At 34.9% G+C, this 27,879-nt stretch overlaps 1 protein-coding gene across 1 annotated transcript; it reads left to right on the top strand.

The window, feature by feature from the left end:
- Positions 1-22,919: 22,919 nt before the first annotated feature.
- Positions 22,920-27,595, top strand: LOC128559436 (uncharacterized). Its single transcript, XM_053551047.1, has 2 exons — positions 22,920-24,061; positions 25,864-27,595. The coding sequence occupies exons 1-2, from the start codon at positions 23,997-23,999 to the stop codon at positions 27,149-27,151; spliced, it is 1,353 nt and encodes a 450-aa protein (XP_053407022.1). The 5' UTR covers positions 22,920-23,996; the 3' UTR covers positions 27,152-27,595.
- The last annotated feature ends 284 nt before the right edge of the window (positions 27,596-27,879 follow it).

The following is a 27,879-nucleotide window of genomic DNA, read 5'->3' as shown; positions in this document are numbered from 1 at the left end:
ATAGGATTTTTAGTATGGTATCTTTCGGAAATCTTGAAGACGAGGAAGATGTTAAAGAATACAAAGCAACGTTGTATGGAAAATTTAATGTCAAGCAGAATACTGACTCTTCGTCATTTGTCATTACCGGGATATGCTCTTTACAAGATGGTTCCATTCTGCTCGCAGATTATGACAATACGAAGTTAAAGCGATTAGATAGTAGCTATATGATTAAAGAGTCTATACCGCTTGACGGCCTACCCATTGGAATTTGCAGTGTCGGGAAAAAGGAAGTTGCCGTTTGCCTGCATAATGTTGGTAAGATACAGTTTGTGTCAGTTGAAAATAACTTGAAATTGACGTCCAGCATTTCCGTAAATACAACATGCTATGGTATTTCCTACAGGGAGATTATTGATGAAATGTATGCATGCTGTGGAGCATCTATTTATGTGTACAACAGGGCAGGTACTTTGTTAAGGGCATATCATAAGGGTATCAATGGAGAACAACTCTTTTCTAGCACACGACAAGTAGTTGTCAATGCAGTGAATAGTCAGATCATCGTTGCAGATGAGAGCAAGGGCTGGTAGCTTTGGACATTCGGGGCACGAATAAAGGCTTTTAAAGTGAAAAAAAAAACTGTTTCGTGTTTTGGGAAATTTTGCATTTGCCAAAGGGTATTTTTTAGCCAGTAAAATTACTTCAAAAAATTTTTGCAGGAAATAGAAGGGAAAAAGGGGGTTTTTTAGGACCACGGAGGGATTTTAACCACCCCTTTTCACTTTTTTTGTTAACATGATTCACTGATTGTGGGATGTTATTCAAGAATATTTGTTTTACACTTTCAGAAAATAGAAAAAGAAAAAATTAGTATCATATTTGTAAACAGCACAGGTTTTTATCTATTGTTAAGAGGAAATTTAAAGGCCTTTTGAATTTCACACACACACACCCCAAGCCCACACCACACAACAACACGCTCGAAAGAACGCCCCAAAAAAGTTTATTTAAGAACATGAAATGCTGATTTTCACTGTTCTCTACGGGTGACACAGACCGAAGATAAGCGCAAACCGTGTTTTTTTTTTTTAAAACATTTTTTTGTTTTGTTTTTTTTTGGAAATTGTGTAAAATGTTTTTTTAGCTTATTTTTTGGGTTTTATCGTGTACTATTTTAAAGTGGGGCTAAAACCTGAAACTTTTGACGAGTCATGCATCGCCCATTTCTTTCTCTTTAAAAGGCCTACACACACAAATTGAGTTTTCCCATTAGTTTGTCTCAATTTCAAATTTCATTGGTCGATGAAGTTCTGTTATTAAAATCCCATTTGCTATGCCAATATACGATTAATTTTAAAATTTATGAAGTGAAATTTTGGAATACTCTAAAAAGAATAACGATTCTGCGGGATTTGGTAATAATTTGGGGGGGGGGGGGATTATGTTTTTAGTGACAAAATTTTATCCCTTTGTCACAGAATAGCAACAGATTTCAAAATTTTCAAAAAAAAACTCTTTTAAACTATTACCCAAAAATTAAACCATTTGGCCCCTTTCCGTTTCAAAAAAAATCTTTAAAACTTTTGCGAAAATAAAAAAATTTTTTGCGTGGGATTCATAAATTGCCAGGTCCCAAGCGCGAAACGTCCAATCAACGTTAGTTTTCTTGGGTTCGGGTACCCAAAAGCTTTAAAAATTTCCTTTAAAAAGGTTTCCCACATAAAGAAAAAATTATGACATTTTTCTTTTTAAAGCCCCAATAAGATATGTGCAGTACTTAAATTCCCCCGCGAGACTTGGGGGAAGAATCCTAATTACATTCGGGCATTTGTGGGCGAACCACGTGATTTTTAACCCAACGACGCTTCCCGATTTTGCGTTTTGAAAACGGATTTTCGGTTTTCCGAAAAAATACTACAAATCGGCCAATAAAAATATGAAAAATCGCGAGTGGCGAAACTGCAAACGTCTACATAAAAACTTTGTTCAAAATCGAAAACCTTTTTTTAAATTTTACTGGTTCGGAAAATTTTGCTTACATTCGGGTCGCAAAACAAAGAAACCGTCACCCATCTGCATTTCTGATGACACAGGGGTTAAATTTTGCAGTCGTAAGGGGATAAATTTTTGGGAGAAAAAGCTCTCCCCCGGTTTTGGGTTTTTTTACATGATTTTAAAAATGATTTTATTTCTTATTTTTCCGGAAAAAAACAAATCGGCAAAACATTAAATTTGGTTTTTGAAATCAAAAGTAGATCGATGTTAGACTGTTTTGACGAAACAAAACATTTTTTTTTTTATAAAAGATTTAAAAAAAAGGAAATTTCATCTAAACTCAATTCAGTACTGCAATTGTGCAAAACTGACTTCGTTCATCCAATTTGAAAAACATATTGTTGAAACTGAGATTTTGGCGGTATTTAGAAGTGTAATCGTATCCGGATTAATTTTTTGGAAAACGAGCTTGTTAAAAATTTTAAAATTCAAGTAAAGACACTATAGATATTATTGAACAAAAATTCAAAATTTTTTTTTAAAACACAACATAGAATCTATAGTAACTTAATTCTGTCCCGGGGCGGACCTGAAAGAAAAAGTTAAAGTACACTCTTCATATTTGGATTTTGTAATCTAAAAAAAATTAGGAAATATTTAAAACTGAAACTATAACTTTCAGTTAGAAAACGCACCAAAAGCTTTTTAAAGGGGTCACATTTTCAAACTTTTTTTGTTGTGTCCCAAAAACCCCTTGCAGGGGGGTTTTCCCCCACCCCCCCCCCACATATTGCCACTTTAAGTTTGAAAATTTTGTCCTTTTACCACTTCCACAATCCAAAATTCAAAGTCTGACTGAAATTCAAAGGGGAAAGGGAACCCCCCTCCCCAACCCAGCCTGTTACCGACCAGTAAAAACTTTTTTTTCAGCCCGGTCGGGCCTTTTGTCTACAAAATCAAAATGGAAAATTTAAAGTGCATGGATTTGGGGATACGACAGGTTTGAAGGGGTTAACGGTCTGAAATAAAAAAATGATGGTTTTAGCTAAAAAAAGAACTGCATTATTAATTCGATTTTTTTTCCAAAATTGGTACTTGTCCGAGAAACTTCCTTATTTTCGAACCCAAATTTTTTCCTGTCGATGTAAAATAATGAATGAGTTGGGTTTTTACGGCGAATCGACAAAAAAAAGGTCATTTTTCGCCAAAAAAGTGTTAAAGGATTACTTAAATTCAAGCAAAAAAAACCATTGAAGTAAAAGCGAAATACATAAATTTGAAAAAATCAAAGCAAACTTAAAAGTATAAAGCGGTATTAATAACAAATGGTTTCAGTTTTTATGATATTACCTATTTTTTTCAAAAACTGGAAAATTTTTTGTGGGCTGAAATTTGTCGTACACTCTTTTAAAGATTCAACTTGAGTATAGGTTCCTGTGGATCAAAAGTCTAACGTCGTTAAAAAATATTTTTTAATGAAGTGTGTTTCGGGTATACTTCGTTGATTTCATTGTTCAAAAAATACATATAAACCGGGAGTATGACCTATCCGACAACGAGAAAAACAATTTCCCCCGCGAAAGACTTTTTTCCTTTGGGTCCCATTCACCTAAAGTGGGTTTAATTTCACGAATTTTTTTAAACGAAGATTGTTCCACGGGGACTGCCATTTATTTAAAATGTATTTTGTTGAATTTGACCTAAAATCATAAGGAAATTTCAATTTGTTTGATTTAAAAGAAAGTGATTTTTTTGCGCAGCACTCTTCATTCCCATAAATCCCACATACTAGAACCCCAACAAAATATATATTTTTTAAAAGTTTCTGAACCCGAGAAAATGTTTTAAAGAGGGGATTTTCTGTTTTGGGTTTGTGTATTGATTGTAAACAAAAGTGAGTGGGAAAGATGATAAATTTTTCTTTTTATTTCGAAATAAATTAAGGCCCAAATAAATTTGCTTTTGCTTCTGCAAAAAAATTGTAGCGTTTTTGGTAAACGTAATTTGATTGATGCAGATGGCTAACGGGCACATCCAACCTTTAATCATCTTTTAAACCCCATCTGATAAATGGGAAATGTTTTTTGTAAGCCGTTGTTTCGTTTTTTTGGACTTGAATATTTCAGGTTTGTTTCAGCCTTTTTCAATGGGGTTTCATATCAAAAAAAACTTTTGGAGAATTAAGAATCCATGGTGTGTATTCAAAACAAAAATTTCTTTTAACATCAAAAATTCAAAATCTTTTTCTTCATAGTTTTTAAAATGCAAACCCAAATTTTAATTTTTTTGGTTTTCTTCATAAAATCGGGTATTGGGTTTAAATATGTTTTTTATAGGGGGGGTTGGATTTGTTGGCGCTCCTCGAGCATATTAAAAAGACAGTTTTTCACGCTCGTAAAAGGGGGGGTTTTTTGTTTCAACATACGCTTTCAACGGGCTGTAAAAATGCCCAAGGGCCCAATAGAAGCCCTTTGATTATGAAAGTATCCGCATCTGAAAATCGATTTTCTGGTAACCATAAACAACACAACCGAATCTAGTTGGTCGAATCAAACTCTATACGCTTAAACAAAACTGCGATTGCTCCCCTCAGATTTAAAATTCCCTTTTAAAAGATTCAACTTTCAAACATTGGCTTTCAGGTTTTTAGTGTGGTATAAAAAAAGTTTTTTATAAAAAAATACCCCAAAATTTTTTTTGCTTCGCAAAAACGGGATTTTTGTACCATTTAAAACAGCCAGGGCCCAAAATTTTGTTTCCGAAATTTGAAAAAAGGGGACCCTATTTTTTTTGGAAATTTAAAACCTTTTCCAGGCCCAATTTAAACTTTGTTCAAACATGCTGTAATGGCGTTCAATCGTAGCATATTTTTTAACGAAACATTTTAAAAGTCCAACAAAAATAAAAATTATCCCTGGTGACAAACATTTCAAAATATTTTTAAATTTTGATCAAAAAAGTGTACGATAAAATAAAACCCTTTGGAACTCCCGTTCTTGCTCAAAAAAGTAAAAGGGTAAACCCAACCATTTAAAAAATTGCGATCTAAAAAAAATTTTCGATATAAATTTTGGAAAACGCCCTTTTAAACCAAGTCTTTAAGACTTTCATAAACCTTTTTCCCAAAATGTAGTGCATGGGCTTTTCAAAATCGAAAAAAATACAGACACTAAATGCTTTTTTTTAAAAAATGCATCACAAAATAAAATTTCCAGTCGCAAGAGATCATTGTGCTGCCTGCTTGCGAAAACCGCTTTTAAGTTTTAATTGGCCTTGAGATTTAAAATACCAAACTAGTCTAGAGTTTATCATACGTTCTAGCGTTTTACAAAAAAACTGTAAGTGAATCGTCTATAAAACGGGTTAGTGCTATCTTTCCCGGTTTTGGTATTTGGGAAAAATTTAGCTTTCCAGAATCTGAAATGCCAGTTTTCCTGTAAAAATTTAAATTTTTAAGTAGGAGGTCTAATGTTTTGGTAAAAGTTTTAAAAAATTTAAAGAAATTTGGGCCGGGCCCGCTGCGGTATCGTGCATTTACTAAAGCTCAGCAATTTTTGTGAGTGAAAAAAATTTATTATAATCTTCTCTTATTAATCAAAATTTTAAAATTTTCTTTTTTTAGTCGATTTTATGTTTGAAAACCCTTTTATATAATTTTTTTGTGAAAGGTTTTTTTTAAAAAGTTTTTTCCAATGTATTGGAATGCCTCCTTGCTAGTGCAATAGACTGGTCTGTCTTTTAAAATGAAACATTTGAAATTTCCTTTTCACTTATTTTTTGGGAAACATTCCCAACTTTTTTAACCGATGCCTAAATTAAGTTTTGAAACGTATGAATGCCTTTTTTTTCTTTGCTTTTTTAATTTTGCGGTTTTGCTCTCAGAAACCAACTGATTGTAATTTTTTTTCGTCGGGGCCCTTTTTTGAAAATTTTTTTAAGGCCCCTTCCCTTTTCGAACGCATCTTACTCATCATTTACCAAGGGTATTTTTTTGTTTACCCTTTTTTGAAGTTTTAGGGAAACTTGTCAGCATATCGACAGAAGAACTAAAACCATCAATAATATAAAAAATTTGTAAAAAATTTTCCCAAAAATCAAATCATTTTACATAGCGTTTCAAATTGCTTTCCACACTTTATTAAATTTGATATTGAAGGGTGGTCTGAGGAGTTTTAAATATTTGAAATAAAAATTGGAAAATGTCATACCCTGCAAATCATCCAACTTTCCCTTCAAAAACAAAAAAATGTTCGTTGACAAAAGTCAAATCAAGCGAAGAAAATTACCTGTGAGGGTGAGATACTTTGGATTTGCTTTTTTAACGAGGGGATTTTTTTTCAATAAAAATTTCAATAATTTGACCTTTGTTGCGTCAAAAAAGCCCCAAATTCGATGACCATTAAAATCTCCCTAACAAAAATGGTTTTGGTAATTGTTTTAAAAATCATCAAGTTTTTCAAGATTTAGTTATATTTGGGGGGTATGTAAATCGAACAATGTAACGGCGAGAATGTTACGTTTTTTGAAAGTTTTGGGTACTTTTTTTAGAACAAAATTGTCTGTGCGGGCATGCTTAAATATAATAATGTACCACCCGACCCCCATCGTGTTGTGTTTATGAAATTATACATAATAATTTTTTAAAGCTATTTTGTCCTTTCCCCTTTAAAAAAGTTTTACTAGGCACATAAGTGAAGGATTATTTTGAAAGAGAAGGGGGAATTTATTAAATTTCTTTAAATCCCGGGGAATTCCACGGGTAATTTTTTTAAAAGGGGAAAAAAAAATTTAAAAGACTGGGAAAATAAATTTTAGGTTGCATTTACTCGGAGGGGAAACCTTTTTAAAATTTTTCCCCTCCTTTTTTGCTGGTTAAAATGGGGGGGGCAATAATGGCGGGTCGTTCATCTTCCCCTTTTTAAACCGTTCATTCATGAGGGAAAGTTTGGGTTTGTAGGGGTCATTTATCCTTTTCCAAACCCCTCATTCTCAAGTCAAATTTTTTTTTGGGGTTTTACTCACCCCAGTTGTTTTTGATGAAAAGTTTTGTCGTGACGACGGGGTACCTGAAAACAGAACATTTTTTATAGCTGGTGGCAGTGTTGGTTTAGCAGCTGCCCCTTTTAAGTTGAGATGCCTCTGAAGGTTTTGTGGTACTTTAGGCTTTTCTTTGGGCGAAGTTTGATTGGATTTTGTGAGCAGTCACTGAATCTGTTTGGAAAAAGGCATCATGCCTTGGATTTTCTAGAGACGATTTAGTTATTGATAATAATTTGTCGAGTGTTGGAGTGTAAATTTGGCATTGGCAATTTGCTTTCTTTTGGAAAAACCAATGCCCTGTGTGAATTTTACTGAAAAACTCCTTTTTTGATCTTCCATGTCTTGCAATCACGAACTTTGGGGTGAATGTCTCGTTGCAGTTCAACAACGCAATGGCACTCAATGTCGTGGTCAGAGAATGTCCATCCTTCCGCATTTTTTGGGTAAGTGTAATCGCCTTTGGGAGTTTTCTCATTGTGCCCCAAAATTAAAACAAAAATAGCATTGAAGGGATTGGGAAAAATTTTTGTAAATTTTGTGATGAGGTATCCCCAAATTTTCGAAGAAGAAAACGGAGTGCCAAATGTAAAAATAATAGTATTTTTTGTGAATTTTTTTCCTAATCGCTTGATTTTAACGTCTGCAGCAGTGACTGTTGATCGAAAGGCCTTGACAAAACTCCGTCTCCGAAACCCCTCAAGGCAGGACAACGAAAGACCCCCTTGGTTTCAAAATACGGTTCAATGCACTTCATGCCGGTTTTTAAAAAGAAGTTCGGAAGTAAATTTTGTGAATGTGAGGCTTTTTCAAATTTAAAAAACAATCACCTTCGCAGTTTTTTGACTGTTTCGGTACCCAGCAGCCTTCGAGGTTTTTTCAATTTTTAAAAGGGGGAAAGGCTTGCATTTGAATGTTTCGTCTTTTCGGGGCAAAAGAAATCGCGGGAAAGCCTGTTGGAAGTGTATGGGCGGTTTAGGATCTCACCTTCCGGCCGTCAAATCTTTTTTGGGATGCGGGCGTTTTTTATTTTTGGTTTTTCCAATTAAATGTTTTTAAATTCGCACTCGCACCCCCCCCCGCCGCGGAGTCCCAAAAGGGAACATGAAAAAAGAGCGGATATCCATCATACTTTGGGATCTGTGTGATATCTCGGCCAGGTAAATTTTTTAAAACTTGTTCATATCACCGTTTAATCAAAAGCAAAAATGGGGTTCAAGGGATTGCTACTCCCCAACCGATTGGCCCTTTAAACCACCCCTTTCTAGGAAAAATAGATTGAAGTACTATGAAAAATATTGGGGTTTAAAAACATTTGTGGGGAAAAGTAATATGAAGTTTTTTGAGCGCAGTAAATTGTGACAAAACAAAAGAAAAGCAGGTTTTGTGTAACGTATTTTTTTCCAAAGTTGTGTTTGTAAAATATAAAAATTATCACTAAAGATGCGTTTTAAATAAAACAATAAAAATTAAAAGTAAGGTGGATTTTCCCAGGCTTGGATGCTACCGATTGACGTATCGGGCCCAAAAACCGCCGAAATCTACACCCTTGAGGCCAAGAGTGTATTTGGGACCCACACCCGGAAGAATGCCACATGCAAACAATACCATCATCCCCCGGGATGCCATGGGGCCCTCAACATCCCGGACCTCCTCCCCGGGTTACGGGCCGCCCCCCACGGCAAAAAGGGGGCTCCTTTTCGGGGGGGTGTACCCCTCGCATGGAGATACACCGCATTTTCATCCCCCGCCGGCAAGGGGCCCTGTCGTTTTAAACATTATGCACTATATATATATTTGACACTCACACATTTACAAACTTTAAACCAAAAGTAATATACTTTAAATTCACATCACTATAATAGATTGAACAATACATAAAATTTTGACACGGTATCGCCAGGGGCCTTTTCTGTAAAAAAATTTAACCGCTTTCGCAAACCGTTACAAAAGTATGTGGAATCCGCGCTATAAAAATTTTTTAAAAAAAAATTGTCATATTTAAATTTTATCATTGCGAAAAATATCCACCGATAATTGCCTGTTTTGGTAAAAGCCCGGGGCAAAGTTTACTGGAAATATTATATATCTGCCTATATTAAAGTCCTGTCAAAAGTAGTTTGTACTTTTGACATTTTATTTTGCGAAACCCCTCTTTAATTTAAAGAAAATTTGGGGTTTAAAAAACTTTTAAAATTCAATCAAAATTTTTTCTGGCATCGAATAATGTCCAATTTGAATGAATTCCCTTCATTATTTATTGTAAAAAAATTCCTTTCAGCTGTAGAAAAAAACAAAAACAAACTGAAAATGGGAGTCATACTACCATACATCAATCATTACCGACTTTTAGGCCCCTTTAGGCCTTTATTACATTTTTACCCCCTCCAAAGAAGTTTTAAGGGGGATATGGTTTTTAGTATGTCTTCCGTCGTCTGAGACATAATCTTGGGCGCACCAAATCCCTCTCCCCTTTACACCCTTTAATGAAACTTCACTGAATTGTCCGTACCAACCCTATTGTGCTGGGCATGTTTTCTTTCAAAAAAAGATTTGTGAGTTTTGGGGCTTTGTTTTTGTTACTATCTAATCTGAGTCTGTATAGTGCGCGCCTAATCTCCTGAACCCCGCACAGAAAATGAATGGAACTTCACACAAATCATAGTATAACCCCAGTTTTTAGGTTTTTTTAGAAAAAAAATTCTGCAGATTAGGATTTGTTTTTTTAATGTACTATAACTACAGTCTGCATATGCAATTGTGCGTGCCTTTTCCCCGAACCCTTGCACACAATTGAATTAACTTTACCCCAAATATCTAAAAAATTGTTTTGCCGGTGCATATTTGGTTTTTCAGAAAAAAAATCGCAGGTTATGGGGCTTTTTCTTTTGTTTAAAATTTCACAACATAATACATACATACATTGCATAATATGCACTTTTACTCCATTTCCCAAACCCTTTCACACAAATTTAAGAAATTCACACAATATCATAGTAACCCTATTGTGGGTGGGGCTATTTGGTTTTTTCAAAAAAAAAACTGCAGAGTTTTTCGGGCTTTTTGGGTTTTTTTTAATGTACTAATACATACAGTCTGCTAGAATATCGGCGCAAAAACCTCCTTTCCCCTTTACACAATTTATGAAACTTCCCACAAGTGATTACCAAAAACCCCGTTGTGCGGTGCATGTTGGTTCTTTTTGGAAAAAAAATTTCAGAGTTTTGGACTTTTTTTTTTGTTTCTGTACTATATACATAGTCTACATATGCAATCTTGTGCGCGCCTAATCTCCTGAACCCATATACACAATTGAATGAAACTTAACACAAGTGATCAGTACCAACCCTAGTTGTGCATGGTACATGTTAGTTTCTTTCAGAAAATAATTCTGCACAGTTATGGGACTTTATTTTTATTAATATACTATATACATAGAGTCTGCATATGCAGTCTTGTGCGCGCCTAATCTCCTGAACCCATATACACAAATGAATGAAACTTAACACAAATGATCAGTAGTAAACCTAGTTGTGAATGGTGCATGTTAGGTTCTTTCAGAAAATAATTCTGCACAGTTATTGGACTTTTTTTTTTATTAATATACTATATACATAGAGTCTGCATATGCAATCTTGTGCGCGCCTAATCTCCGGAAGCATTGCACACAACTGAATGAAACTTCACACAAATGATCAGTACTAACCTTACTTGTGCATGGTGCATGTTATGTTCTTTCAGAAAAATTAATTTGCAGAGTTATAGGACTTTGTTTTTATTGCTATACTATATACAAAAGGTCTATATATCTACATTAAGTCTATATACATACAGTCCACATAATTATGCAATCTTGTGTGCGTCAAATTACAATGTACTGTGTCAGTGCATGCGTAGGGTGTACACTCATCACCTTCAGTGATAGCTCTAGTTTAAATTTGTTTAAATTTATTTAGATTGGCTTCATGCTGTAATAAATTTCGCAAAAAACTTACGAGTTTTGCCCTTAACCTTTAGCCTGCTAAATTTCTAAAATGGACTGGTCCATCCGTTATTTTAGCAATAGTATTTATTATTCGAAGGGGTGTTCACTGAAAATTTAGACTAAATAGTGAACAGTGCAGACCATGATCAGCCTGCGCGGATGTGCAGGCTGATCTTGGTCTGCATTGGTCGCAGGGGCAGAATCACTTCCCGCCAGCAGGCTAAAGGTTAAATATTGATCTGGCAGTCATAAGTCTTCGCCAATATTTTCGGGCGTGTTCGTTATATTATCAGTATCCGTATCCTGAAAAAGTCTTATTGGCCTGACACTCATGAACAATCCGTATGTTTACGTAAATTAAGTTTCGGTGTCCGAATCTAAATAACGATGTAACTATTGAAAAACCAATTATATACATTTCTTATTAATATCATCATATCATGATAATCATCTAGTGTAGACATAGCTGTATGAACAAAGAGTTTAGCTACCAATCTCGGGTGTGAATTCGAGTCCCCTGTCTAACCGTATTAATTTGTTTTTATTTTCTCCTTTCATCTGTACACTTAACAGACAAGAAAATATTCACACTTATCATGTTTATTGTTCATTCATTTAAAGAAATCCTCTACAATTCAACGTCTGTGTACATGTCAGTAAACCGTTCTACAAAATGTTGACTAAAATCTTCAGGACACTTTTTTTTTTTTTTTAACAATTATATAAATTAAAAATTCAGTAGTAATAACACATCGCATACGAAGTTAAATCAATAGCTGTCTTGTTGGGATTGGTGGAAGGAACTGTGATAATTTTGTAGTGATACTTCTGGCGATTCCAATCTTGCATCAGTCCAAAAAACTTTACATATTTGCTTTACTTACTTTGTGAAAGTTAGTTTTCTCTGGTTTCCTATTCATTGTTTTGTTATTTTGTATAAAATCGGCAGTATCTGTGATATTATGACCAGGCAATGCTATTTAAGGTAAAGTATAAGATTGAATAAGAGTATTTATAAAACTAATCCGATATGCCTTAAAATGTCAAAAGCATTACATTTAAAGGTGATATGTATTTAAAACATAATTACATGGGTTTATTTTCTGTAAATATTTCAGTAAGTGCAAAAGTTTCGAACAGACTTGAGTTTCTTCACGGTACCTGAACATAAAATAAGAAATTAAATACAGTTTTAAAGATAAAAATTGTATGGGTCTGGTAATCAAACTAACGACGAAATGAAGTCCGAAATGGAGGGCGTTAGGGAATTAGTGTAAGCATCGGAAACGTTGCATATGGACTTACTCTTATGTTATTTACGTGCGATTCACGTAATAGCTACCGCGATGCGGCAACATTATTTAAGGATCGGTTCGAGGAATACCTCCTGGACATTAAACCTTCAATCATCATCCTGCAACTAGGGGAGACCGATCTGGACCCGAGCCCCTAGTCGTAGCCAGTGCGCTGGACGAAATATGTTTAATACTGGTCAAAGATTATGGAGTGAAGACAATGTTTCTTTGTGAACATTTTACTAGGAAGAACCCAAAAAATACGTGTCCGTGTCGGTAAAATTATATCATGAAAACGACTCTTGGCTAATCGCATTCTCCGCACACTGGTGGATTCGCATGATGTTGACGTTTCTGGACTCACAAGAGGATATTCCAGGCACAAACCCCAATTTTTGCTGCTGACGGGGTCCACCTCAGCTCATTTGGACAACGACGCTTTTACAGGTCCTTACGACATGCAGTCATGACTGCGATAAGAAGCTCCTACTGAACGGTCGAAGGGGAGTATTTTTTAACACAAAGCGCTGATTAACATGCATTTTATCTATGTAATTTGGTTTAAACAAGAGGAGTTCGTATTTAAGTCAAAACTTATTCATGGCTACACACTTTTTCATGCTATTTGTTAAAATTGACCATAAAAATGGCCAAAATGGCCCATTATGATGTTTAAGCATTAATATATTATTTTTATACATGCACTTTAGTGATTTTTGCTGCATTCACAGACTACACAGGTTGCTTTTGATAATAACTTAAAAAAATTGCACCCAAATGTTGTCATCGGCGAGATACTGTTACGGTATCCTATAAAGATCATTTTTTGAGCCATTGACTTCAAAAGAAAATTATTTCGTTTTGTTTAGCTTCTATGTGACTTTTTCACTTTGCACACAAGTTCATCTAAAAGCGCAAGTGCATTTGTATAATGTTTCTGCGAGGGGCATCTTCATTGCATAAACTTGTATAATCTTCCGCAAGTCATAGACTTACCACAGTAGCAATTTGCATTCATCTTTTCTGTGAGGTGTAGACTTAAGCACAGTGGTTTCTACATTTGTATTTTCTGCGAGCATTAGAATTGAGCGCCGTGGCTTTTTGCATTTATATTTTTCTGCGAGTCATTGGACTTAAGCGCAGTGGCATTTTGCTATTATCTTTTTATTCTGCGAGTCGTAGACTAAAGCGCAGTGGCATATTGCATTTATAATTTTTTTTCTGCGAGTCATAGACTTGAGCGCAGTGGCATTTTTGCATTTATAATTTTTCTGCGAGTCATAGACTTAAGCGTAGTGGTGTCTTGCAAAGCATTTGTGTTAATGATTTAAATGACCTTAAGTTTTCATTTCACACAATGGGGATCTTTTAGAGAGACTTATTGTTTTTATTTTGCCGTATATGTTTATGCTACATTAAATTGATGTGGTTTATACTTATGTACATATATTTTGTAACCTTTTGGCTAAAGCGCAAGCTCATTTTAATTTCAAATTAATACCTTCAGCACAATTGGCACGTTGTCATTGACATTATGGTGAATGAATGTTCAAAGGGGCATAATGCAGCCCTATCACAGATTAATAGATATTTAAAAAACAACAACAACAACAACAAAAACAACATACAGAATGCTATTTTCATTTCACAGCATATGATGGCCATTTCGAACCCTTCACATTTCGTTACCATTCGTTAATCCTATACATCTGTTTTCATTGACTGTTTTATAGAAAAATATTTCCGGAAATTGCCAGTGGCACAGTTTCCTTTGCTTGAATATTTGACAGAATAATACCCGAAATTATGATGCGTTTTCTCCTCGTGCAAACGTTTTACATCTTGAAATTCGAAGAAACAACGCTCTCAGTGTGGGTATTCGTCAAAATCCAAGTATATACACTGGAATGGCGTTTTCCATTTTTTAAACTGAAAGCGTAATGACACATTTCATTGGAAAGACAACGTGCACAAGAATTGACGGCATATTTTAAGCTTGTTTTGAAGTCTGAAGTGTTTTTGTCCATCAGACAATTCTGGTCTGAAGGGCTATCGATAAATGTTGGTAGGTTGTCTGTCAAAAATCAAAACGTTTCAGTTTCATGTTGTCTAACCGCCGTTTCATAAATGAAAAATGCTGATGAAAATTGCCAGTCTCTTACCAATGAGCTAATCATTTCGAACTGTGGTTAGGGGAAGCAATCAATCCAGTATCGTAGTTCAGTTATGGTTTGGGTTAAATCCCTTCAATCATGCACATGTAAAAGCAGCTGAATACGCGAACAAAAGTATGTAAAATTCTAATAAATGACAGTGCGCGCAACTTGGATCTTGCCAAAATTAAAATGCCTAAAACATTCTATATGAAACCATACAGTATAGACTGCAAATGTTTGAATAATGAAACAACTGCCTTTTCGGTTCATTTTCTTTTATATTTTGATAAATGCCTCAAAACAGCCAATAACAGAAAAATACATAATGTACAAAAATCTGCTAGACACCATAAAAAGGAGTATGATGGCCAATTTCTATAGCAAGCATAAAGTATCAACATATAGAACCTAAGACAAAATTCAATATAAAACTAGTTTGCTAATATAACTAATTTTACGCTCACCCGAACGAAACGTTTTTTGTGTCACGTGTAACTAAACGACATTATTAGAGCTGCACATGTCTATAAAACAAAAGGAACAAATGGCGTCATTCACAAATATTTGAATTGAACATTCGCGGCGTTGATACATATTTTACAATTAAAAAAAATCCCGAATGCGAAATAGAAAGCATTTAATATCAATGTTTTATTTTGCCCTCTTAGCAATAGTTAGGGCTCGATGTTAAGTATTTTTGTACAAGTGAAAACATTCGGTAATGGGAGAGAAAAGGTAATAAAAATTGTCGACAACACATCAGATTCTCGAGAAGAGGTGTTATTATTGTCATTTTTGTAAACAGAAAAAGTTATTCTGTAAACAGTATAATGTACCTTTATCCCTATCAATAAAAAATATAAAATGAGACTATATCGTTTAAGAATTCCACAAACTGAAAATGTCATGAAGAAATTAACGGACGAAAAATGTAATGTCTTTTTTAGGTAGGAAACAATATATGGTTTTCAAACAAAAAAGGCCATTAAATTGTCATGATTTACTGTACAGTCGGATTATCTAGCTCTTAGGACGACCTCCATTATTTAGTTCCCTACTGGTTGAAAACCAGTTATTTTTTGGACTTAAGGATTGCGCTTTTTCCGCCCGTCCGTCATTCCGTCCGTCCACAGTTTCTTTTCCGGTCCTTAACTCTGTCATTCATAAAGGGGTTTTAATATTACCTGGTTCAAATTTTTCGCAAGATGAGACAACACCCGGATCCCTAGCTCAAGGGTCAAGGTCACACTTGGAGGTCAAAGGCCAACATGTTTTTCCCTTACCGTTCTGTAACTCAACAATCCATAAAGGGATTTTAATATTACTTGACTTAAATGTACCCCATAATAAGACTTATGTGTCAAGCACAATTTTCAGACCCCTGGCAAAAGATCAAGGTCACATTCGGTCGTCAAATGTTAACATGGCATGAAGAGGGTCTGTTTTATGTCCGGTCCGGAACTCTGTCATGAGACTACGTGCCATGCGTATCTCCTTGACCATTTGCTCAAAGGTCAAGGTCACACTTGGATGTCAAAGGCCAACAAATGTACCCCGTAATAAGATGACATGTTATGCGCAACACCCAGACCCTTAGCTCAAAGGTCAAGGTCACACTTGGAGGTCAAAGATCAATAAGGCCAATAACTCTGTTATCCATTAAGTGATATTAATTTTAGGGATAAGACATAATGAGGAAAAAAGAATGAAAAAATATTGTAACAGAATTGTCACACGAATTGTACACATCTACATAGATAAGATAGTAATACGAAAACATTGCCACTAAGGAACAATCAAAAGAAAATATGTTCAAAATATAGATAAAACATAAAGAATATGATTTTCCTCAGGGCAGCATGATAACTATCTAAAACAACACGAGAAGGTCAGGATTCATAGACGTCTGTAATACCGTAACCATTTGGCTAAGAGGCTCCAACAACATATTACAATAACAATATAACAAACACATTATTTGATCAAGTTTGCATATCATAGGAAACAGGCAGAGCTAATAAAGTGCACAGATGAGACAATATGAGAAAACCAGGGAAAATATCAGAAAACATGGCTAATATATACGGTGGCACAGAGGTGACATGTGTTTTTTATACTAGTACGTGCGCACGTAATAGTTTAAAAAAACATTACCGCACTTATTGGTATAAAAAAAACACGAGCGTACATATCAGTAGAAAAGGCATCTGCGAACGTATAACTTATTACATGCGCACGTATTAGTTTAAAAAACATACACACACGTATAACTTATTACGTGCGCACGTATTAGTTTAAAAACATCTGCGTATGTATTCGTATAAAAAGATCAGCGTCAAGCAAGCTTAAAAAACATCTTTGCACGTATTGGTATAAAAAACATCTTCGTACGAAAAGTAATACGTGCGCACGAATAGCTGTTACGTGCGCACGTATTAGCAGGGGCGTCGGAAGGTGTTTGATATTGGGGCCGCGAGGGGGGGGGGGGGGGGTAGGTACAGGAGGGGGCATCCCCCTCCCGTAAGGGGGGTAAGGGGGACCTCCCCCTGAAATTGTTTTAAAACAGGATCATAAATGGCGAGTTCTGGTGCATTTAAGGGTATCGAATCGCATCTCAAGTCTCCAGTATTTTCTTACTACTAACATGACTATAAGCAAAATAAAGTTTAATAAACTCTTATCAGAATTAATAATGTATAACGCAATACAAAGAATGCATGTATGTTTTTTTTTGTATTTAATGTATTGAACAATAATCATTCATGTTACATTCATTTCTTATTTTTGTTTGAAATATTTTTTGAGTAAAAACAATTTATGTAATTAATTCCTTACATCTTAGCGGTGTGATAAATCTTAACACTTACCTCTTTCATTAAATAAAAACATGATAATTATTTTTCTGAGTTTTATAAGTTACCGGTAATACCTTAGATCTTTGCGGCTGGGTATAGCTTAAACGTTCCATTGACTAAAGACATGCCAATTAAAAACATGCTGATTTGTTCATGCGTAATTAAGTCCAATCACGGACACGTGTGTACGACTCCAATTAACACCCCCGATCGTGTCACCGTCACCACGGTAACACACTAATCTGGACAGCGTGTATTGTTTAACGCGAAGCAAAATTTAATATAATATACAAAATATTGGGTCCGCGGACCTGCGACTCCAACTTATGAATTTACAAAAAATCGTTTATGGGCAAATAAAGTGCCTGCGGCCCCACTTCCGACGCCCCTGATTAGTTTATACGTGCGAAGAAGTTTTTTATTCTAGTACGTGCGCAAGTACTAGTATGTGCAATGATGATTTTGTACTAGTACGTGCGCACGTATTAGTTATTACGCGCGCACATATTAATATAAAACACATCTATGTCCCCTCTCCGCCACCGTAAATATAGGACTCAAGCATTTTGATTGGTTTAAAGTAGAGTGTCAAATGCTGAGAAGTCACATCTGTTAAATTACACATTTACCCTTTATTGACGGCGGAATTAGATAGTTTACAACCATTTACATACATATTTCAGATGAATGCATGAAAAATGAATAAAATGGATTGATTTTTGTTAAAATAATTTTGATGCCTCTGTTTACTAGCCAGAATCGTAAGTCCTGAAAATAATAATAAAAAGTTATGTGCTGCGCCCGCTTAGCTCAATGGGGAGAGCGCAGATCAACGGATTGCGGGGTCGTGACTTCGATCCCCGGGCAGGGCGTTTGTTCTCCAAAGACATTGTGTCTGAAAATCATTCGTCCTCCACCTCTGTTTCATGTGGGAAAGTTGGCAGTTACTTGCGGAGAACAGGTTTGTACTGGTACAGAATCCAGGAGCGCTGGTTATGTTAACTGTCCGCCGTTACATAACTGAAATACTGTTGAAAAACGGCGTTAAACCCAAACAAAAAAGCCAAAAAGAACTAACATTAAACCCGGTCAAAACCAGCATTATTATGTAATAATTTCAAGTTGAGTAATCCACTTTTAAACTTGTTGATGTACAAGATGCTGTTTTTATATACATGAATTTGTAGAGCCATTCTTTTGTACAGTTTTATAATATTGAGCAACATTGTTTTTATTACAATAACGTTGCAGTTATCAACCGTTCTGTAAGTTTCCAACACCACATTGGATAACACATTTTAAAACTGCCACAGCTAACTAAAAGTTGTTCGCTCTGTTGATTTCTGTTATCAGATTATTAAAAGGGCCAGGAAGGCTCAAGTTCACTAATTTGAGTTTCATAGTTTAAAAAAACAAGAGTGTGCAATTTTGGAAGGCCATAAAATGTTCACAGTTTCGAAAGTTCCAGAGGCAGCAAAAATTGATAACATAAATAAGTGTGACAGATTACAAACAATTGAAACACTGTTTGTTTCTTAGGCCTTTAAATCGCTCCTTTTAGAGACAGTGTGTCCCCATTTAAATAATTTGGCAGCTTACCTTACAATGATGCTATAAAAACAACCTAAATTAGTAATTCAGTAAGAAGTTCATGAGAAGAAGTGGCTTAAAGATATTTCTATTTCAAGTTCTAGCGACCCTTAAAAGGGAACATTTAAACAAAATTAAGCCTGATGAAGATCCACTAAGAGCTTCATGAGAAAAAGTTATATAAAGGCTTTTCTATATTTAGCTCTAGTGGCCCATAAAAGGGCCAAGAGCCCTATTTGAACTAATTTGATAGAGGATCTTACAATGTTGCTACTGATTAAGTTTAACGAAGACCTATTAAACAGACTCGAGAAGAAGTCATTTCAAGGTAATTCATTTTTAGCTCTGGTGCCCCCAAAAAATGCCAAGCCCCCCCCCCCCCCCCCCCACTTTCTGATCAAATTTTCGGGAGGACCTCATAATTATGCTACTGATCAAGTTTGCTGAAGATCCTTCAAGCATTACGTGAGGAGTTTGTTTAATGGTATTTCTATTTTTGTTTCTAGCGGCTCCTAGAAATGTTCAAGCGCCCCAATTTGAATATAATTTAGAGAGGACCTTATAATACTACTGACGAAATTTGATGAAGATCTATCAAGTGGTGCATAAGAAGTTTTTCTATCATTATCCCTAGCGGTCCCTAAAAGGGGCCAAAGCCCCTAACTGAAAAAAATGGAGAGAACCGTATAATGACGCTACAGATCAAGTACTGTAAAGTTCAATCAAGTTATTCATGAGAAGGAGCCATTTAAACGTTTTACTTTTTTTTTCTCATTATACACATACTAACAATTGCTGAAGCCAAGGACAACATATTGCTTAAGATGTACAAAGAATACAGTAACCATTTCAAAAATCAGACAAATTTTGTGACTACAGAATTTTCTTTTCATGCATTGCATTCAGGACTGTTTCCCAAGAAGAAGTGTAGTGGGAAACCTCTATGTGTTTGATAAAAAGTGAGTAATTACAGATATTATTTCCGACAAATTAAATGGTTTCTTCCGGCAATAAATTTAGGCTATAAACATAGAAAAATGTTAAAACTTCTTATGCTGTATAACACCTTTTGTATATATTTAAAATATTGCAGTGTCAATGTGTAAGGTGCACTTTGTTGACAATAGAAAGCTACTGCAAAGTGACATAATTTGTTCACTTTCAAGTTGACAAAATTTCAAAGATAATACATTCTGGAAAATTTATGTAAGTTTTCATACATATCAGACGCAAAGTCATCGGTCTTACAAAGAAAAAGATACAGTAATTCGTTTACAGTCTGGACTATCTAAAAAACTTTGTTTATTGTCTCTAACAGATAATCACCGTTATCATTATCACCGTTTTCATCATCATCATCATCATCATCACCATCACCACCATCATCATCATCATAATTATTATCAGTAATCGCATCACACTAGAAGAACATCATTTGAATCAGTTCCCACAAACACTTATCTATTTTGGTTCTCGTGGTTGAAACTGAAATACAAACTTGTTTACATATTAAGTATGTTGATGAGAAGGCGGTTTTGTGACTTTTGTCTGAAGTTTCATGCAAAATTAATCAGTTTTTCGAACTTGATAATCTGCGAAATTTCATGTTAAATTTAAACAAGAGTTATCTAACTTGGTTATTTCTGTAGGTTTGTTGGGAATCTTAATGTGAAGTTTGGTTCAAACACATATAGACACTACTGAAAAACATTTTTTTTGAAATGCACCAATATCAATCAAGAAAAGTTATTGGGGACACCCTTAATCTATTGAAAACTCCAAACTATGTTAATAGCAACCTGCCTTTAAAAAAATCCTGGCCAAAATTAATGACTGAACTAAAAATTAACCTGTACGATTTTCCTTCTGGCCGACACTCTCTTCTTCAAAGAGGAGATCGCATGGGGCCTCGCCTGAAACAATTTCGCATCCGCAGCTACAGAAGGCTCTACCCCTCTTCAGAAACAGCTTCATCTACTTCTGTTAAACTAGTCTGGAAGACTTTCGTAGAACGAGTTAAGACACAAGTCATATATTGCTCTTCAACCTTCCTTATCTTATAACTTTTAGACAACCGATTTCCCAGCAGCAACCTCTGGAAGTATTTATAGGAGTTATAACACAAGATGGGCTATGCAAATGGCCGAAGCTTATTTTCCGTGAAGGAGTCTTCTTTTGCAGACATCTACCTTCATTTGCAGTGTGCATTTATGTCCGGTACAAGAGTGGGTTGTCTCCCCCAGTATTGCATGTCTGCTCCAAAAATGTATTTCATTTAAAACGATATGTTCATATATAGCAGCAATAACATATCTTCATAAAACGCAAAACTAGTGTGATCCAACAAACTTATTTATTTAAAAAAGATAAAAGATGGCTTTAAAAGATAAAACACGCATTAGACCCCCGGTTGATAACCTATAACCATTGAGATACTAAGCGAACTTTGTGATGTGTTATCGTCAGTTATCATACTAGTGTATGAAGAGATAACGCTTTATCTTTAGTAGATCTAACATGTTTTGGTCTTTTTCGTGTAAGTGAACTGCCCTTTTTTCTTCATCGTGCTGTCACAGCTACTGAGGCGATACAATTTGTGTTGCTAGAATTAATCATTATCCTATATATAACATTGATTTGAATCATACTGATTTGTAAATTTTATCAAAATAACAAAGTATTCCATTCTTAAAAGTACTAGCTCCAAATGATAACACAAACGCGAAGACGCGCCAATTTCAATTCATATTTCTTTCATTTTATCTTCCCAATATGTATATGACAAGAACAGCTCAGGTAGAATGGATATAGGTAGCAAAACATCAAATCATTTTGTGCGAGTTTGAATCCCAATGAGGATTTTTCCAGATATTTAGATTTGTTTTTCCTGTCAGTTTGAGCATGCTTTTAGAATAACTCTCATTAAAGCGAAACTAAAAAAAATAAAGAAATAATAATAATAATAAAAACAACCCCCCCCCCAAAAAAAAAAAAAAAAAAAAAACAACAACAACATATTCTTGCAAGTATAACACCATTTCTCCGTAACAGTGCTCACTAATGAACTTATTATCAGAACAATTAAAATATTTCAAGAAAAACACTTATTATTTATAACAGCAAACATACAGGTCTAATCCTCACATCGGCTTAAGCGGAATTATGATACAGTAAAAATGAATCTACTCCATGATCCCAAAGGACTAGAAAATATAACAACACCGAGTCCATTGAAGTCGACCATTTTTTATGTAAAAATTGTAAACAGTGGCACATTTTTTTGGTGATTTATTTAACTGTGTATATGTTTTCAAATGGGATACCAGGATAAAAGTTTGTATAATAGACTCAGCATGACACTATTTACATCAAACTGTTAGTATATTATTTATTGTTTGGGGCACTTTATATGGACTATTGTACTATGTTATAACTGATTATGCAATCACAATACCTATTTTAATTTATAATATTTGGAGCATGAAACACAAATGAAATAAGTGAAAAATGTGTTTTTCCTCTATATGGAAAGGTATGCAGTTGGACGTGTATACAGAAAAACGAAACGATAGCGCCTTAAAAAGAAAATTAACTGCTGCCGCTGGATTTCGAACCCTCACAAAAAGTCTTTTGAACATAATCAGTATGTGATTCCTCTAAGCTTATTTGTAATTGCTTCAAAAACTAGAAATGTTTAAATTTTTAATTTTAAGTTAAATAAAATACTCACCTCCTTATGGTTTTTTTAACCATTATCATGCTGGACACGATTGATTCTGCCTTTGCGATCAGTGTAGATCATGATCAGTCTGCACATCCGTGCAGTCTGATCAAGGTCTGCACTGTTCGCCATTCAGTCTGCATCTTTTTTGTTAGCACCATTTTAACAGTTAAAGGTACAGTCCAAACTGAAAGATGGACCAGTTCATTTAATATAGAAATTTAGCAGGGTTAGGGTTAAATCTATTTATAGTTTTGTTTGTAAACATCATGGTATCGTTGCTCAGGGCATATCCTTTCCGCAGCCTTAACGTACTAAAACGTATTGGCGTCTGATGGCCCTTTCACGCTTCCGTAGAAACAACATTTATTACACGAAACTTATTTTGAAAATATTTCTGAAATGTCTAGGTCTGCAGCTCTCAAATACGGTTATATCTTACATCTGAGGCATATAATGACACTCATAGACAACATCAAAAATGACATTTTGAGCGATTTGATAAAGTTCCAAAATTATCAATGTACCCTTGGTCCGTTACGGACCCCTGTGGGATTTGTGTTTATCCAGAGCTCAAATACTTTTTCATAGATTAAAAGCTGACATGTTGTACTAAAGCCCAGGTAATTTCAATTCGTAATAAAGTGCTGAAAATTGGCTCCCCAATAGCAAAAAAAAAAAAAAAAAGAAGTCCACGCGCATACATTTAGACGGGGTGACCCCTGAGCGTGACCCCTGACTATCTACGAATCAAAATGCGGCTTTCGTTTTCAAGTTTAGCATTTCTACTTTCATTTTATTTACTTCCGGAAATAGCTGAAGGTCGAGTGACGTCATTTTCTGTGTTGTCAAAAACATAAATATACCTGGCGAAGTTGCATAAATATGTGCTGGCCGTCCTAAGGATATAAAAAGATCGCTGATTATTGACTGATGTTTAACTTATTGTAGGACAGCTACGAATACAACTGTACGTTATCTTTTATCAGTTTAGCCTATATCGAATATTTCAGTGTGTTGTAATGTAGAGATTACAGCTAAGTATATTTTCGAAAAACGCGAAGTGTGACACAAAGTCAATAATTATCACCACAATATGGCGGCCAGTAAAGATCTCACTAAATCTACATCGGAGGGATCCGAGGAGATGTTCGATATATGTTGTTCCTCTTGCAATAACATGGAACAACAATAGAGGCAAAGAAATTTTGTATCGATTGTGGACTGTATTTCTGTGAAAATTGTTTGGGATTTCATGAAATAATCCCGTCATTACAGTCTCATCAGATTGTCGATTCTCAAGGAGAACAAAGTCAAGGCAAAGGTAAGAAGGTGGAGTTGCCAACAGAAAGATGTTCCACACATCACGGAAAGTTGATGGATATGTTCTGTGGTGATCACGACGAAGTATGTTGTGGAGCTTGTATTGCTATTAAACACAGGTAGAATTAACTTTATATCTATAACAGTCTCATGATTTATCGCATGTTGCGGCAGCATTCCTTTGTAAAGTTGATGGTATATTGAAGAGCTATTTTAAGGTATTAGACCCGTAATAGAGTACCTCCTTTTTGAAGAGTATTCAATTCCTACCATAAACCTACTTTGACTGCAATTTTCAGGGGGGCGTAGGTTCAAGCCCCAATGGGACCAAAATTTTTTTCTTATAAGTTTTTATTCCTTTCAAGGCTTATTATTGATTTATTGTACAAAAGTGGAAATATTTCATTCGATAAACGATTTCTTGATTTCTTGAAATTTTCCTCTGAAACAGAAGGGGTAGAGTTAGACATCTTTAAAAATACTGAGTTACATGTGGTAAAAGTTCTCTATTTTGCCTTCACTCTTTAGATTACATATTGTTGAAGAAATGTAGGTAGGGTTTACTTCTGCCCCAAGTTTATTTTTGAATGAAGTGAGCAAAATTCAAAAAAAAAAATACCCGCAGGATTCGACCTTAATTTTTCAATGTTGAAGTTAGAATTCTGTCTCATTAAATCCGTTTACTTGAGGCATCCTAGAAAAATTGATATTGACAGTTTCATTTTGTGTTTTATAATTGTGTACCAATACATGTAGTTTGATGTTTCTTTTATCAAAATTAATGGTATAATAAATTCTCTGCGAACGTTTTGGATAGTGGCCATCACTTTGAAATTTGGCTGTACTTGAACTTGAGGAAATACCATAAATTATACAAAATTTATAAAAAAACGGCACGGTAAAAGTTGTTTAAAAATTGCAACACAGTGCGAAACACGGTCAACTTTAAGAATATACCAAGCAAATGCCATTTTTCAAACATTACTATTAGGGGTCCAATACCTTTACATTATATCAGCACAACTTTAGTACAATGGTTGTTTACGATGCGCGACTCGACCTTCAAAGGTGTTACCAATACTTCTATGTTTTCCATTTGATTTTGCAGTAATCAGGCATCATTTTTCAGAGATGGTGATGCAGATTTCTTACATTGTCAAATTCATTGAGATATCATAAATTAAATGCATCATATCATTCAAACAACAACAAATTTCTAAAACGCATTTAGAAGCATTTGATAGATTCCTAAAAGCAATCTTTTCGTATGATAAAGATGCAACCATATTTTTACAGTGTCAGTTAACATTTTAAGAACATGGGACAGCAGTGAGGAACAACTATTTTAGAAATAAACACATGTTAGCAGTGTTATATGTTGTTAGTTTACCTGCGATAGAAACAGTAAACAGTAGAAACTCACCCATTATCACATTCATTATATTTCACATTTATTATGGTCTTTGTATTCATTTGTTTTTACATTTACCATAGTCCCTGGATTCCACGTGATTAATTTATATGGGATAATAACGTCAGTCAGTATCATATTAATATCATATATTAAACTCCATTGAATTCAATCACAATCATTACAAATTACACGTTTCTATCAAAAAACAAATAATTGATTTTGTGAAATGTGAATACCACACAATAACAATAATAACAATACCACACATTGTTATGCACTTTTAAATTATCAAGCCCTGTTTAACACAAAATGAATAAGTCGTGCGTGTTTAGACGAAGAATTCCGGTCAATATCAATGAGTGTCGCGGTAGTAAAATCAAATACACAAATGTAACGTTTCAAAAAATATACGATGAACAAACCTTAGTTTGAAAAGTTTAAATTAATCAACAAAAATCAACATGTCTAATAAGTCTTTTGAAAAGTAATATTTTCATTCTCTTGTAGAGCATGCATCAAAGTTGATTACGTACCCAATGTTGCCAAAGGTATAAGAATGAGCAACGAGTATAAAGATGTCAAAGGTTCTATCACTGAGGTACTGAATAACATGAAACAGGAGAAAACTAGAAGGACAACCAACCTTACAATTCTTGAAGAGGAGAAAATCAAGGTACTGCAAGAGGTAGACCAATATCAAGAGGAGATAGTTCTGAAAATAAAGGAGCTAGCTGAATCTTCAAGACAGGATATCCGATCAAAATATGAAAAAAAGGTCATCACCGCTGACGTGAATACTTTAGATACATTGATTTCAACTACAGATACAAACTTGCAGAAGCTTTCAATCATGAATGAAGCCCAACTGTTTGTTAATGTCAAAGTCAGTAAAATGGCAGTTAAAGATGGTGATTCTGTTTTGAGGGAGATGTCTTCAAGCTGGACAAATAAACATTTGAAATATTCTCGTGATGAAAAGCTCAAAGATAGGATTTCTAGTATGGTATCTTTCGGAAATCTTGAAGACGAGGAAGATGTTAAAGAATACAAAGCAACGTTGTATGGAAAATTTAATGTCAAGCAGAATACTGACTCTTCGCCATTTGCCATTACCGGGATATGCCCTTTACAAGATGGTTCTGTTCTGCTCGCAGACAATTCCAATAAGAATTTAAAGCGATTAGATAGTAGCTATATGATTAAAGAGTCTATACCGCTTGACAGCCATCCCATTGGAATTTGCAGTGTCGGGAAAAAGGAAGTTGCCGTTTGCCTGTATAATATTGGTAAGATACAGTTTGTGTCAGTTGAAAATGACTTGAAATTGACGTCCACCATTTCCGTAGATACAATATGCCATGGGATTTCCGATAGGGAGACAAATGATGAAATGTATGCATGCTGTAGAACATCTATTAATGTGTACAACAGGGCAGGTACTTTGTTAAGGGCGTATCATAAGGGTATCAATTGGGAACAACTCTTTGCTGGCACACGACAAGTAACTGTCAATGCTGTGAATAGTCAGATCATTGTTGCAGATCAGAGCAAAGGGCTGGTAGCTTTGGACTTTCGGGGGACGAATGAATGGTTGTTAAGTGATAAAGAACTGATTGGTGCTTGGGGACTTTGCATATTGCCAAATGGTATTATATTAGCCAGTGGAATCTCTTCAAATAATGTTCTGCAGGTAGATAAGACAGGTCGGAAAATGGGAGTGTTGTTAGGAGCCATAGAGGGATTTAACCAGCCATATTCACTTCACTTGCTTTTGGTAAACATGATTCAAGGCTGATTGTAGGATGTAATTCTGAAGAAATATTTGTTTATACACTTTCTAGAAAATAGTCAAAGAAATAGAAAATGTAGTATCATATTTGTAAACAGGCACAGCATTGTTTAAAATTGTGTTATTTTAATCGTTCTAGAGGAACATTAAAGCCTGGTTTAACTTCACACACACACACACACACACACACACACACACACACACACACACACGCTCGCACGAACGCGCACACAAAAAGTGTTAAATGGACAAGAACATGAAATGCTGCATAATTCAGTGTCTCTACGTGTGTGACAAAGACCGAAGATACGCAGCAAACCGATGTTGTTTAGTGTGAGAACATTTTCATGAGTGTTTGTGTATTTGATTTGGAAATTGTTGCGAATGTTTGTGTTAGACATGATTTTATTTGGAATTATCGTGTATTATTATTTACATTATTCAAATTTGTATGCCTTTTATTTAGATTGGCTTCACGCTGTAATAAATTTCGCGAAAAAAGTTTTTTGTCTTTAAGTATTGATCTGGCACTCATTAGTCTTCGCCAATATTTTCTTTAGGGACAAAGAGTTTAGCTACCAATCTCGGGGTGTTGATTCGAGTCCCGTCTTACCATATTAATTTGTTTTGATTTCCTCCTTTCATCTGTACACTTAACAGACAGGAAAATTTCCACACTTATCATGTTTTATCGCTCATTCATTTAAAGAAATACTCTACAATTCAACTTCTGT

Source organism: Mercenaria mercenaria, chromosome 9, assembly GCF_021730395.1.
Source record: "Mercenaria mercenaria strain notata chromosome 9, MADL_Memer_1, whole genome shotgun sequence".
Classification (NCBI taxonomy): domain Eukaryota; kingdom Metazoa; phylum Mollusca; class Bivalvia; order Venerida; family Veneridae; genus Mercenaria; species Mercenaria mercenaria.
Note: the sequence above shows the minus strand (reverse complement) of the source record. Positions and strands in the feature narration are given on the sequence as shown.